General features: G+C 43.9%; 1 protein-coding gene across 2 annotated transcripts in view; it reads left to right on the top strand.

Moving 5' to 3' along the window:
* The first annotated feature begins 5,007 nt into the window (after positions 1–5,007).
* si:dkey-190l8.2 overlaps positions 5,008–14,682 on the top strand; it is a 19,855-nt gene continuing 10,180 nt past the window's right edge. Inside the window, exon 1 of one of the 2 annotated variants that reach the window (XM_029688584.2) lies at positions 5,008–5,558. In XM_029688584.2, the coding sequence (XP_029544444.1) occupies positions 5,265–5,558 (294 nt within the window). In that variant the 5' untranslated portion in view covers positions 5,008–5,264. The remainder of the gene's footprint in view (positions 5,559–14,682) is intronic. The other variant, XM_029688583.2, reaches the window with a different exon arrangement.

Raw genomic sequence — 14,682 nt, 5'->3', positions numbered from 1 at the left:
TGTGGTGGAGTGAGGGGTCAACCATGGTTTGACCTTGAGAGAGGCTAGAGGGGGGGTTGCTGCACCGTAGCATTCATCTTCCGGACGTTCCACAATGAGAAGAGGTTTGTACTGCAGACAATGGACCTCTCTACTACTTTTACTACTTGGCAGTAGAACAAACATAAAGCACAGTAAAGACTGTAGATTCCAATACATACTGTAAGGGGAAACAAAGTAAATGTTTAATATATTACTGCATGTATGAAAATTGGGAGCTATACTACTTTGTAACATGTTAATCTTGTATTACTGTATTACTGTAGTTTTTACTGTACCGTATGGTATTTCGTTTTACAGTTTTTGTCTGGTTGCTTAACCACTATCTTTAAAACTATAGACTATTTTTGAAAAACTCTACACACTAACCCCAAAACCTTACACCAAACCAGCAAAACATTAGACATCTCTTGCAAAAACAAACAATTCTTGCAAAACTCTTTTGTGTGTCAACACAGTAGACACAAAGCATCATTTGAATAAGCACACGAAGCACCAACTAGGAACTGATTGTATACATTTCAAACAGTTGAGGCTGTTGTTTTTTCTGTGTGCAGGGCATAGCAGTTTGCAATACAGTGTTGTCACACATGTAATAAACACACAGGTATCCAAATGTGTAAAGTATGGATGTGTATTCCAAACATAACACACTATCAATACAAATAAGGTTGAAATTATTATAATAATTTTTTTTCTCTAAATGTTCTAAAACTCCTTAATAAACAACAAATGCAACACTAGAAGGAAAACCAAAACATTTGTGCTAGAAGAAAAAAAAGAACTAAAAAATGTTTTGTCTACATCTGACCTTCTTGTGGGTCTGGCCAGAAGACTTCATCCACATCACATGTCTACATCTGATCTTCTTTGTGGGTCTGGCCAGAAGACTTCATCCACATGCCATGTTGTCTTGACGAAGGCAGCGTGGGAAGTATGGCCTGGAGTCCCGTATCCAGGCCTGGCGTGACCCCTGATCCATGTCTCCACAAGCCTCCTCCATTGCCTGTAGAAGGGGTATGCGTTGGTGGGGCTGGTGATTGTACACCTTCCAACGCATGTCAGAGAAGAATTCTTCAATAGGATTCAAGAACAGAGAGTATGGGGGGGGGGGGGGGGGGGAATTGAGTCCTGTGAACCAATCGCGGACCACAGCAGCCCGGTGGAAACTAACATTGTCCCAGATGATAACGTACCTGGTCTGCTCTGGTCCCTGGTCATCAGGGATTAGTCTGTTGTGGAGGGTGTCCAGAAATGTGATAATGTGTGCAGTGTTGTATGGGCCTTGGATTGCGTGATGGTGAAGGATGCCGTTTTGACTAATAGCCGCACACATTGTTATGATGCCACCACGTTGTCCCGGGACGTTGATGATGGCAAGGTGTCCGATGATATTTCTGCCGCGGCCCCTTGTTTTTTTGCAAGGTTGAAACCTGCCTCGTCCACATTTGTTAGCTCATAGTTGCACTGCATCTGCTTCTGGCTCCATGACTCTCTGAAAAGAGACAAGACAAAACAACGTAGCGCAGTAGGAAAAGACAGGGATCAGTCAATATGATGTAGCACCAAACACTCCCAGATCCAGTACCAATGATAGGATAGTATAGCTTACCTGCACATATTCATATCGCAGTTGTTTTATACGGCCTGAGTTTCTTTCGAAAGGGACTCTGTACAGCTACTTCGTCCTAATTCTATTGCGTTTCAGTATCATTTTGGAATATGGTGTTACCTGCCATTAAGTGGTCCTGCAGTTCTGAGTCTGATACAGTTATTTGCAATGACCATATTTACAATATGGGTCTCCTGCTCTGGGGTGAACAGTCCACCTCTTCCCCCAGATACTGGTTTTCTTGCAGTTGTGTAAAAACATTTGAATGGTTTTAGTGATAGATCCTTCTCATTATGAAGGTACAGTCCATATTACTGTACCAGTAAGACAACAGCACTTATAGTTACTTACCGGTTCTCATTTAGAAATGTCCTAATGATACCTGCAACAGTATAGCGGCTCAGATGTGGTTGAACCCGTTGCCCAGCCTCCCTCATGCTCATCCCATGGTTGACAACATGGTCAACCACAGTCGCTCTGATTTCATCAGTTATTGTGTTCCTGACTCTTCTTCCTCTTCCCCGTCCTCTCCTTCTCTCCGGTCTTACTTCACATCTTCCTCCTCCTCGTCCTCCTCCTACTTCTTCACCTTCTTTTCCTCCTCTTCCTCCTCCTCCTCGTCCTACTCTTCCTCCTCTAGTTCTCACCCCTCTTACTCTCTGTCCAATATTGCCCTCCATTGTTGTCCAAACCAAATGTTTACTTGTGGCCTATTTATAGAGCTCAAGCTCTGATTTGTAAGTGAACTCCTTATCTAAAAGTGTTTTCATGTGTCAATGTGGAAAGGCAATTGGTGAAATAGTGTAGCAACGTAGAGACAAATGTTTACAGTTTTGCAGAGAGTGTGTTATAAAATTACAACTTCAGTATAAAGCAGAGAATGTGCATTCAGTCTGGCACACTTGGTAAATGCATTGCCTACAAGTGTTAATGGTTTCAGAGATAGTGCTTCAAGAATCACTGCTAGGGGTTAAACATTCATTAAAAAAACTGTAGTATAACTGAAAGACGACCACCACGAACAGGAAAGCTGCCATTGTGCAAATGGTAGTTGAACATAATACCATAAGACTGCGGGAAATCCAACAACAGAGGATTGAAAACCCTGCCATCTTTCATAACATCAGAGAGAGGTACCTGGCCAGCGCGGGGGGAAATGTCACCATATGCACAGCTACGAGCCACAATGGGATCCTCCACTGCCATGCCACCCTTGGTCCATACAACACCCCCATGCCACCCTTGGACCATACAACACCCCCATGCCACCCTTGGACCATACAACACCCCCACGCCACCCTTGGACCATACATCACTGCCATGCCACCCTTGGACCATACAACACCCCCATGCCACCCTTGGACCATACAACACCCCCATGACACCCTTGGACCATACAACACCCCCATGCCACCCTTGGACCATACAACACCCCCATGCCACCCTCTCCTGAACACCTTACATGACCATCTTTTTCAGCCAGAGCAGAGACGGTCCAGGTGATCCTGGGCAGAGAGACACCAGGTGATCCTGGGCAGAGAGACACCAGGTGATCCTGGGCAGAGAGACACCAGGTGATCCTGAGCAGAGAGACACCAAGTGATCCTGAGTAGAGAGACAGCAGGTGATCCTGAGCAGAGAGACACCAGGTGATCCTGAGCAGAGAGACACCAGGTGATCCTTAGCAGAGAGACACCAGGTGATCCTGAGCAGAGAGACACCAGGTGATCCTGAGCAGAGAGACACCAGGTGATCCTGAGCAGAGAGACACCAGGTGATCCTGAGCAGAGAGACACCAGGTGATCCTGAGCAGCAAAAGTTCTCATTTGGGACAACGTGCGTTTCCCATTGGGCTGCTCAGGTCCGCAACTGCTTCCATGACAACTGATTCCAGAATATATTGCCTGTGATGTTGATGAAAATCTGTGGCTGGACCAAAACAACAGACATGACTGATTTTGTTTTCGTAATGGAGTATTTGTTTCTTGACTTATGATTTAGATACTACTGTATTTTGACAGTTTATTGATCTAACATACAGTACAGTAGTACAAATAGGACTATTTGTCTTCCTTTGCATATTCCAATATATATTTACTGTATGTTTGTATTTTGACTGTGTGTGTTTACAGTATGCTGTCATGTAATGAGTCACGTTGAAATATAAAATTTACATTTTATTTTATTTTGCACAAACAATTTACAGTATAACAACATCTTAGCATTTACACTGAAAATAGGTTCTGATAGTAGTGTTTTGAACATGTGCCATTAGTGTGATCTCTGTTGTCACTAAGTTAGATTAATTTGATGTGTGTCTCATTTGAAAGCAGAGTTTCATTTTGAGCAGGGAATACCTGATTTTTCATTGGTGTGTTTCATTTTGAGCAGGGAATACCTGATTTTTCATTGGTGTGTTTCATTTTGAGCAGGGAATACCTGATTTTTCATTGGTGTGTTTCATTTTCCAACATGTCTGTGGGGTTTTGGTTAAATATGCTAAATGTTTTGAGTTTTTATGTTTTTAAGCTTTAAGTACCTGAGATGTAGTTTCAGCAATCGTGTGTTAACAATTGGGAAAAACTGTAACAAAATAAATATTGCATGCCCCATTACTCTCTCACAGAGGGGTTCTGAGCCTTTGACAGGACAACAGTAGTTGGTGTGGGTTTGTGTGTATGAGAAAGAAGGAGAGAACTAAGGGGGAGAGAGAGAATGAAAAGGGAGTGAAAATGAATGGAGAGAAAAGAGAGAGGGGGGAGAGAAGGAATGGGGAGAAAAGAGAGAGGGGGAGAGAAGGAATGGGGAGAAAAGAGAGAGGGGGAGAGAAGGAATGGGGAGAAAAGAGAGAGGGGAGAGAAGGAATGGGGAGAAAAGAGAGGGGGAGAGAAGGAATGGGGAGAAAAGAGAGAGGGGAGAGAAGGAATGGGGAGAAAAGAGAGAGGGGAGAGAAGGAATGGGGAGAAAAGAGAGAGGGGAGAGAAGGAATGGGGAGAAAAGAGAGGGGGAGAGAAGGAATGGGGAGAAAAGAGAGAGGGGGAGAGAAAGAATGTGGAGAAAAGAGAGAGGGGGAAGAGAAGGAATGGGGAGAAAAGAGGGGGGAGAGAGAAGTGGTTAGGAGAAAAGAGAGAGGGGGAGAGAAGGAATGGGGAGAAAAGAGAGAGGGGGAGAGAAGGAATGGGGAGAAAAGAGAGAGGGGGAGAGAAGGAATGGGGAGAAAAGAGAGAGGGGGAGAGAAGGAATGGGGAGAAAAGAGAGAGAGGGGGAGAGAAGGAATGGGGAGAAAAGAGGGGGGAGAGAGAAGTGGTTAGGAGAAGTAGTTCAATAGAATTTCTAGGTTCAGGTCAACTCGACCCCCAGGCAATGGGGAGGAAGTCTAATGCAGAGGACTGTGGGTTAGGTATTTATTCACCCCTGACCACTTTGTCGCGATTTGTAATGATTAGTCTTTGCTTTTACAGTACTTATTGCGCTAACAAGACTTGACCGGAGTTCCAGGACTTTACGGGTGTAACAGTCCCTTCAGCTCCGCTGTCTGGTGAGATATGCGCTGAGCTGTCTGGTGAGATAGGCGGTGAGCGGAAAGAGAGAGTGAGTGATATAGGAGAGTCCTATGGCTCCATTGCAGCTCGCGGTGTACTTGCGGCTCGCTCTCATATTCTTCTTCACGGCGTTTCTTTTCTTCCTCGATGTCTTCACTGTCAGCAGAGCAGCCTCCTCGTGCGCCAACGTCCCCAGTAAGTTACCGACCAAGAGTCGAACCGGAGGAGATGAAGTCTCTTCTAGTAGTGCGCGCAAACAGAACCGCACTCCCGGGGAGGTGCGCGAGATGAACGTGTCACTTATATCGGTATTGTTACCGACACAGGATGAGATCACGCGGGGGAACGACACGGATAGAGATTATGTGAGTAAACATGTTATGTGTATGTGTGTCTGTGCCTGTGTGTGTCTCTTCACAGTCCCCACTGTTCCATAAGGTGTATATTTATCTTTAAAAAAAAAATCTAATTCAACTGCTTGCATCAGCTACCTGATGTGGAATAGAGTTCCATAAGGTGTATATTTATCTTTAAAAAAAAAATCTAATTCAACTGCTTGCATCAGCTACCTGATGTGGAATAGAGTTCCATGTAGGCTCTATGTAGTACTGTGCACCTCCCAATTTCTGTTCTGGACTTGGGGACTGTGAAGAGACCTCTTGTGGCATGTCTTGTGGGGTATGTATGGGAATCACTCAGGCCTTTTACAATTGAAAACAATCCTCCGTTCCAGACCGATCTACTTAACCAGTACCATGTAGTCATGGCTCTATGTAGTACTGTGGAATAGAGTTCCATGTAGTCATGGCTCTATGTAGTACTGTGGAATAGAGTTCCATGTAGTCATGGCTCTATGTAGTACTGTGGAATAGAGTTCCATGTAGTCATGGCTCTATGTAGTACTGTGGAATAGAGTTCCATGTAGTCATGGCTCTATATAGTACTGTGGAATAGAGTTCCATGTAGTCATGGCTCTATGTAGTACTGTGGAATAGAGTTCCATGTAGTCATGGCTCTATGTAGTACTGTGCGCCTCCCAATGTCTGTTCTGGACTTGAGGACTGTGAAGAGACCTCTTGTGGCATGTCTTGTGGGGTATGTATGGAGTGGATGCATTGATGATAAAGCCCATGGTGGATAAGAACATACCTTTTCACTGATTGCTAAGCTAAGAGATGGTACGTTTCACGCTAACGTCGTGCTTTCATTTGTGTTTGTGTAACGGATGTGAAACGGCTAGCTTAGTTAGCGGTGCGCGCACTAAATAGTGTTTCAATCAGTGACGTCACTCGCTCTGAGACCTTGAAGTAGTAGTTCCCCTTTGCTCTGCAAGGGCCGCGGCTTTTGTGGAGCGATGGGTAACGATGCTTCGGAGGGTGACTGTTGTTGATGTGTGCAGAGGGTCCCAGGTTCGCGCATGGGTATGGGCGAGGGGACGGTTTAAAGTTATACTGTTACATTTGGAGCTCATTATCAGTTTTCTAAGTTAGAATGTTAGCATACTGTTTCCCAGACTGTGTGCCACCCCCAAGACACCAGCCAATCACAGCAGCTACAGTGCCGGCAAAAGGTATTGATACACCTTGACCGGATTTTCTCACCCATCTACACACAAAACCCCATGGTGAAAAAGTGAAAACAAGTTTTTAGAAATGTTTGCAAATTTATTGAAAATTAAATAGAGCAATATCTCATTTACATAAGTATTCACACACCTGAGTCAATACTTTGTAGAAGCACGTTTGGCAGCAATTACAGCTGTGAGTCTTTCTGGGTAAGTCTCCAACAGCTTTCCACACCGGGATTGTGTAACATTTGTCCATTATTCTTTTCAAAATTCTTCAAGCTCTGTCAAATTGGATGTTGAGCATCGCTAGACAACCATTTCTAGGTCTTGTAACTTGGTCACTCAGGAACATTCACTGTCTTATTTGTAATACCCTCTTTGGGCTAGGTGGGATGCTAGTGACCCACCTTGACAACATCTGATGAAATTGGAGAGCGCGAAATTCAAAATACAAAAATCGTAATATTAAATATTCATGGAAATACAAGTGTCTTACATCGTTTAAAATCTTAACTTCTTGTTAATCCAGCGACTTTGTCAGATTTCAAAAAGGCTTAACGGCGAAAGCATACCATGTGATTATCTGAGGACAGCGCCCCGCGTACACCAGCATTAAAAACGTTTTCCGAACCAGCAGAGGCATCACAAAAATCAGAAATAGCGATAAAATAAATCACTTACTTTTGAAGATCTTTCTCTGTTTGCAATCCCAAGGGTCCCAGCTACACAACAAATGTTTGTTTTGTTCAATAAAGTCCTTTAAATCCCCCAAAAGTCAGTTTATTTGGGGTGTTTGATTCAGTAATCCACCCATTCCACACGTTCAACATGCAAACAAAGGAATCTGAAAAGTTACCAATAAACTTTGTCCAAACAAGTCAAACAATGTTTCTAATCAATCCTCAGGTACCCTAATATGTAAATAATATGTAAATAATATGTAAATAAATGATAATGTAGTTCAATACCAGATATAAATAACGAGGTGCCCGCCCTCATCCACGAGCGCCACAAGACTACAGTCCAAATGAGAGCCACCTTGAAAAACTACAACTACTCATTCATTTTTCAACAAACAAGCCTGAAGCCCTTTCTAAAGACTGTTGACATCTAGTAGAAGCAATAGGAACTGCAATCTGAGAGGAATTCCTTTGAATATCCCCATAGACAAGCATTTGAATGGACTGTGACCTAAAACAATAATCTGGATGGATTTTCCCCGGGTTTTCACCTGCCATATCAGTTCTGTTATACTTACAGAACATTATTCAGAGTGATTTCTGACCAATGCTACCAATTATATGCATATCCTAGCTTCTGGGCCTGAGTAGCAGGCAGTTAACTTTTGGCACATCAGTCATCCGAACTTCTGAATACTGCCCCCTAGCCTTAAGAAGCAACTCCAGTATAGATTTGAGCTGTTGTTTTAGGTTATTCTCCTGCTGAAAGGTGAATTCATCTCCCAGTGTCTGTTGGACAGCAGACTGAACCAGGTTTTCTTTTAGAATTTTGCCTGTGCTTAGCTCTATTCCATTTTTTTTCTGAAAAACTCACCAGTCTTTAACGATTACAAGGATATCCATTACATGATGAAGTCTGAGTGGTACTCCCCTAAACATAATACTTTGTATTCAGGACATAAAGTGAATTGCCTTGCCACATTTTTTGCAGTATTACTTTAGTGCCTTGTTGCAAACAGGATGCATGTTTTGGAATATTTTTATTCTGTACAGGCTTCCTTCTTTTCACTGTCAATTAGGTTAGTGTTGTGAAGTTACTACTGTTCATCACTCCTCAGTTTTTTTCCAACACCAGCCAATAAACACTGTAACTGTTTTAAATCACCATTGGCCTCATGTTGAAATCCTTGAGTGTTTCCTTCCTCTCTGGCAACTGAGTTAGGAATGACGCCTGTATCTTTGTAGTGACTGGGTGCATTGATACACCATCCAATGTGTAATTAATAACTTCGTGCTCAAAGGGATATTCAATGTCTGCTTTTTTTATCTACCAATAGGTGCCCTTCTTTGTGAGACGTTGGAAAATGTCCCTGCTTTGTGTGGTTGAATCCGTGTTTGAAATGCTCGACTGGGGGACCTAACAGATCATTGTATGTGTGGGGTACTGAGATGTGGTAGGTAGCCTAGTGGTTAGAGCGTTGGAACAGTAACCGAAAGGTTGCTGGATTGAATTCCCGAGCTGACAAAGTAAAAATCTGTCGTTCTGCCCCTGAACAAGGCAGTTAACCCACAGTTCCCCGGTAGGCCGTCATTGTAAATAACAATTTTGCTCAGGATCTATCCATTTTTTTCTATTTTTGCCTGAAATGACATACCCAAATCCAACTGCCTGTTGCTCAGCCCCTGAAGCAAGGATATGCATATTATTGGTATCATTTGAAAGGAAACACTTTGAAGTTTGTGGAAATGTGAAAAGAATGTAGGAGAATAAAAGCAAAAGCAGGAAACAGGAAAACACTCATCCAGAGGCAGCGCTTATAGTAGCCGGGGACTTTAACGCAGGAAAACTTAAATCTAGTTTATCAAATTTCTATCAGCATGTTAAATGTTCAACCAGAGGAGAAAAAAAACCTCTGGACCACCTTAACTCCACACACGGAGAACGTACAAAGCTCTCCCTCGCCCTCCATTTGGCAAAGCTGACCATAATTCTATCCTCCTGATTACAAGCAAAAATTAAAGCAGGAAGCACCAGTGACGAGATCAATAAAGAAAGTGATCAGATGAAGCAGATGCTAAACTACAGGACTGTTTTGCACAGACTGGAACATGTTCCAGGATTCCTCCGATGGCATTGAGGAGTACACCACATCAGTCATTGACTTCATCAATAAGTGCATCGATGACGTCATCCCCACAGTGACAGTACACACCCCAACCAGAAGTCATGGATTACAGGCAACATCCGCACTGAGCTAAATGCTAGAGCTGCTGCTTTCAAGGAGCGGGACTCTAACCCGGGAAGCTTATAAGAAATCACACTATGCCCTCCGACGAACCATCAAACAGGCAAAGGGTCAATACAGGACTAAGATCGAATCATACTACACCAGCTCTGACTCTCATCGGATGTGGCAGGGCTTGCAAACCATTACTACAAAGGGAAGCACAGCCGAGAGCTGCCCAGTGACACAAGTCTACCAGATGAGCTAAACTACTTATATGCTCGCTTTGAGGCAAATAACACTGAAACATGCATGAGAACACCAACTGTTCTGGAAGACTGTGTGATCATGCTCTCCTTAGCCGATTTGAGTAAGACCTTTATACAGGTCAACATTCACAAGGCCACAGGGCCAGACGGATTACCAGGATGTGTACTGTGAGTATGCGCTGAACAACTGGCAAGTGTCTTCACTGACATTTTCAACCTCTCCGTGTCCGAGTCTGTAATACCAACATGTTTTAAGGAGACCACCATAGAGCCTGTGCCCAAGAACACGAAGGTAACCTGCCTAAATGACTACCGACCAGCATCACTCACGTCTGTAGCCATGAAGTGCTTTTAAAGGCTGGTCATGGCTCACATCAACACCATTATCCCAGAAACCTTAGACCCAATCCAATTTGCATTCCGCCCCAACAGACCCACAGTTGATGCAATCTCTTTTGCCCCTCAGAGGTGCGTGCTCAATCCCCTCTTGCACTCCCTGTTCACTCACGACTGCACGGCCAGGCACGACTCCAACATCATCACTAAGTTTGCCAATGACAACAGTGGTAGGTCTGATCACCGACAATGACGAGACAGCCTATAGGGAGAGACCTGGCTGTGTGGTGCCAGGTAAATAACCTCTCCATCAATGTGATCAAGACAAATGAGATGTTTGTGGACTACAGGAAAAAGAGGACAAAGCACTTCCCCATTCTCATCGACGGGGCTGCAGTGGAGCAGGTTGAGAGGTTCAAGTTCCTTGGTGTCCACAACACCAACAAACTAACATGGTCTATGCACACCAAGACCGTCGTGAAGCCGGCACGACAAAACCTATTCCCACTCAGGAGACTGAAAAGATTTGACATGGGTCCTCAGATCCTCAAAAGGTTCTACTGCTGTACCATCGAGAGCATCCTGATGGGTTGCTTCACTGCCTGGTATGGCAACTGCTCGGCCTCTGACCGCATGGAACTACAGAGGGTAGTGCATACGGCCCAGTACATCACTGGGGCCAAGCTTCCTGCCATCCAGTACTTCTATGCCAGGCGGTGTCAGAGGACGGCTCTAAATTGTCAGACTCCAGCCACCCTAGTCATAGACTGTTCTCTCTGCTACCGCACGGAAAGCGGTACCAGAGCGCCAAGTCTAGGACCAAGAGGCTTCTAAACAGCTTCTACCCCCAAGCCATAAGACTCCTGAACATCTAGTCAAATGGCTTCCCAGACTATTTGCATTGGCTGCAAAAGGGATAACGAATCCAGTTGTTCATGTCATCCCTTTCGGGAAAGTACCTGCGTAATTGCGCACCCAACTCCCTCAGGTGCTTCACTATATCATATTTGACATTGTTCATAAGCTTGAGTTCATTTGCACACAAAAAAATCATACAGTGATGGAAAGACCTTGGTGTTGTCCTTGTTAATACAGACAGAGAAGAGCTCCAACTTCTTAATCATAGCCTCAATTTTGTCCTGTACATTGAATATAGTTGTGGAGAGTCTCTGTAATCCTAGATTCAGATCATTCAGGTGAGAAAAAACATCACCCAGATAGGCCAGTCGTGTGAGAAACTCGGCATCATGCAAGCGGTCAGACAAGTGAAAATTATGGTCAGTAAAGAAAACTTTAAGCTCGTCGTATAAGGCAGAAAATACACAGGATTTCAGGGGCCTTGCTCTTTTAACAAAGTTAACCATTTTCACTGTAGTGTCCAAAACGTCTTTCAAGCTGTCAGGCATTCCCTTGGCAGCAAGAGCCTCTCGGTGACTGCTGCAGTGGACCCAAGTGGTGTCGTTACCACTCCACTATGTCTCCCTGTCATGGCTTTTGCCTCATCAGTACAGATACCAACATGAGCAGCAGCTACGTTTGGCTTCATACGGACCGTTAGTGGAATTCCCGCGAGAGAGTAACGGTTAATGTGATTGGACGTTAATTATTTGAAGAGGCTACCTGTATTTGACATTGTGTTGTTATTTCACTGAACACTAGATGGTTTAATTTTATTTCTGGCAGTGAAACGAGGCTACTCAGGCGAGAAAAACACCTCTCCCAAATGTATAGCCCCGTTGGAAAATATAAATGGACTGTTTGTCACGTATACTCCCTCTCCAGCCTCTAGGTCATCAGGCTGCTGATTATCCCCCACACCTGTCACCATCGTCTCGCTCACCTGTGCCTCATGACACTCACCTGGACTCCATCAACTCCTTGATTATCTCCCCTATATCTGTCACTCCCCTTGGTTCTTTCCTCAGGTGTTATTGACTCTGTCTCATGACACTCACCTGGTCTCCATCACCTCCTTGATTATGTTCCCTATATCTGTCACTCCCCTTGGTTCTTTCCTCAGGTGTTATTGACTCTGTCTCATGACACTCACCTGGACTCCATCACCTCCTTGATTATCTTCCCTATATCTGTCACTCCCCTTGGTTCTTTCCTCAGGTGTTATTGACTCTGTTGTCATTTCGGTGCGTTGTTTGTGTTTCGTGTTCATTGTTTGTTTTATTTATGAAATCTCCATGAACTTCCCTTCCCGACTCTCAGGGCACTCGTTACACTGTTTTTAACTTTAAAATATATATATATTTTTTAAATGTGAATCACATTTATTGCGCGTACTCCTGTGCTAGAGCAATGAAACCAGCCTGTTGCGCTATGATGTAAGGATTGCAAGCATGTGCTTTTTTGTCAGGAAACTCCACTTCGATACATTTTCATAGTAGGTTAGGAGACTGTGGTTAAGGTTAGGGAAATGGTTAGGGTTTGTGACATGTGAAGAGTCCCGTACTTTGTCAGTGGCTGTAATGTAGGGTTTAGCCAGGAGTTGATAGACAGTTGGAAGAGCGAATGAAATGGTAGGAGGGACATCCCAGATTCAAGTGGTGTCAGGTTTCACACCAACGTCACACAGAAGGAAGAGATACACTCATAAATCCATGATTTTATTTATTTAAACTGTATTTAACTAGGCAAGTCAGTTAAGAACAACATCTTATTTACAATGACGGCCTCTACCAAAAGGCAAAAGGACACATGCAGGGACGGGAGCTGGGATTAAAATTCAAATAAAACACACATCACAACAAGAGAGACAACACAACACTACATAAAGAGAGACCACAACCCCACATAAAGAGAGACAACACAACACTACATAAAGAGAGACATATGACAACAAAATATCATGCAGCAACACATGACGACACAGCATGGTAGCAACACAACATGGCAGTAAAACTACGTGGTAGCAGCACAAAACAGGGTACAAACATTACTAATCACAGACAACAGCACAAAGGGCAAGAAGGTAGAGACAACAATACATCACACAAAGCAGCCACAAGTGTCAGTGAGAGGGTCCATGATTGAGTCTTTGAATGAAGAGATGGAGATAAAACTGTCCAGTTTGAGTGTTTGTTGCAGCTCGTTCCAGTCGCTAGCTGCAGCGAACTGAAAAGAGGAGCGACCCAGGGATGTGTGTGCTTTGGGGACCTTTAACAGAATGTGACTGGCAGAATGGGTGTTGTATGTGGAGGATGAGGGCTGCAGTAGGTATCTCAGATAGGGGGGAGTGAGGCCTAAGAGGGTTTTTTAGAAATAAGCATCAACCAGTGGGAGCCGATCTCTAAATTACATCTCCATAATCAACCCTCCTTCCGTTCCAACTGCTCTTAAACGCTAGTAAAACCAAATGCTTTTCAACCGTTCGCTGCCCGCACCCACCCGCCCGACTAGCATCACCACCCTGGACGGTTCCGACCTAGAATATGTGGACAACTATAAATACCTAGGTGTCTGGCTAGACTGTAAACTCTCCTTCCAGACTCATATTAAACATCTCCAATCAAAAATCAAATCTAGAATCGGCTTTCTAATTCGCAACAAAGCCTCCTTCACTCACACCGCCAAACTTACCCTAGTAAAACTGACTATCCTACCGATCCTCGACTTCGGCGATGTCATCTACAAAATAGCTTCCAATATTCTACTCAGCAAACTGGATGCAGTCTATCACAGTGCCATCCGTTTTGTTACCAAATGACCTTATACCACCCACCACTGCGACCTGTATGCTCTAGTCGGCTGGTCCTCGCTACATATTCGTCGCCAGACCCACTGGCTCCAGGTCATCTATAAGTCCATTCTAGGTAAAGCTCTGCCTTATCTCAGTTCACTGGTCACGATAACAACACCCACCCGTAGCACGCGTTCCAGCAGGTGTATCTCACTGATCATCCCCAAAGCCAACACCTAATTTGGCCGCCTTTCCTTCCAGTTCTCTGCTGCCAGTGACTGGAACGAATGACAAAAATCGCTGAAGTTGGAGACTTTTATTTCTCTCACCAACTTTAAACATCAACTATCTGAGCAGCTAACCGATCGCTGCAGCTGTACATAGTCCATCTGTAACGAGCCCACCCAATCTATCTACCTCATCCCCATACTGTTTTTATTTTATTTACTTTTCTGCTCTTTTGCACACCAGTATCTCTACTTGCACATCATCATCTGCTCATTTATCACTCCAGTGTTAATCTGCTAAATTGTAATTATTCGCTCCTATGGCCCATTTATTGCCTTTCATGCCTTTTGCACACACTGTATATAGACTTTCTTTTTTCTACTGTGTCATTGATTTGTTTATTGTGTTATTGGCTTGTTTATTGTTTACTCCATGTTATTCCATGTGTAACTCTGTGTTGTTGTCTGTGTCACACTGCTTTGCTTTATCTTGGCCA

The sequence above is a fragment of the Oncorhynchus nerka genome, linkage group LG18 (assembly GCF_034236695.1).
Source record: "Oncorhynchus nerka isolate Pitt River linkage group LG18, Oner_Uvic_2.0, whole genome shotgun sequence".
Classification (NCBI taxonomy): domain Eukaryota; kingdom Metazoa; phylum Chordata; class Actinopteri; order Salmoniformes; family Salmonidae; genus Oncorhynchus; species Oncorhynchus nerka.
Note: the sequence above shows the minus strand (reverse complement) of the source record. Positions and strands in the feature narration are given on the sequence as shown.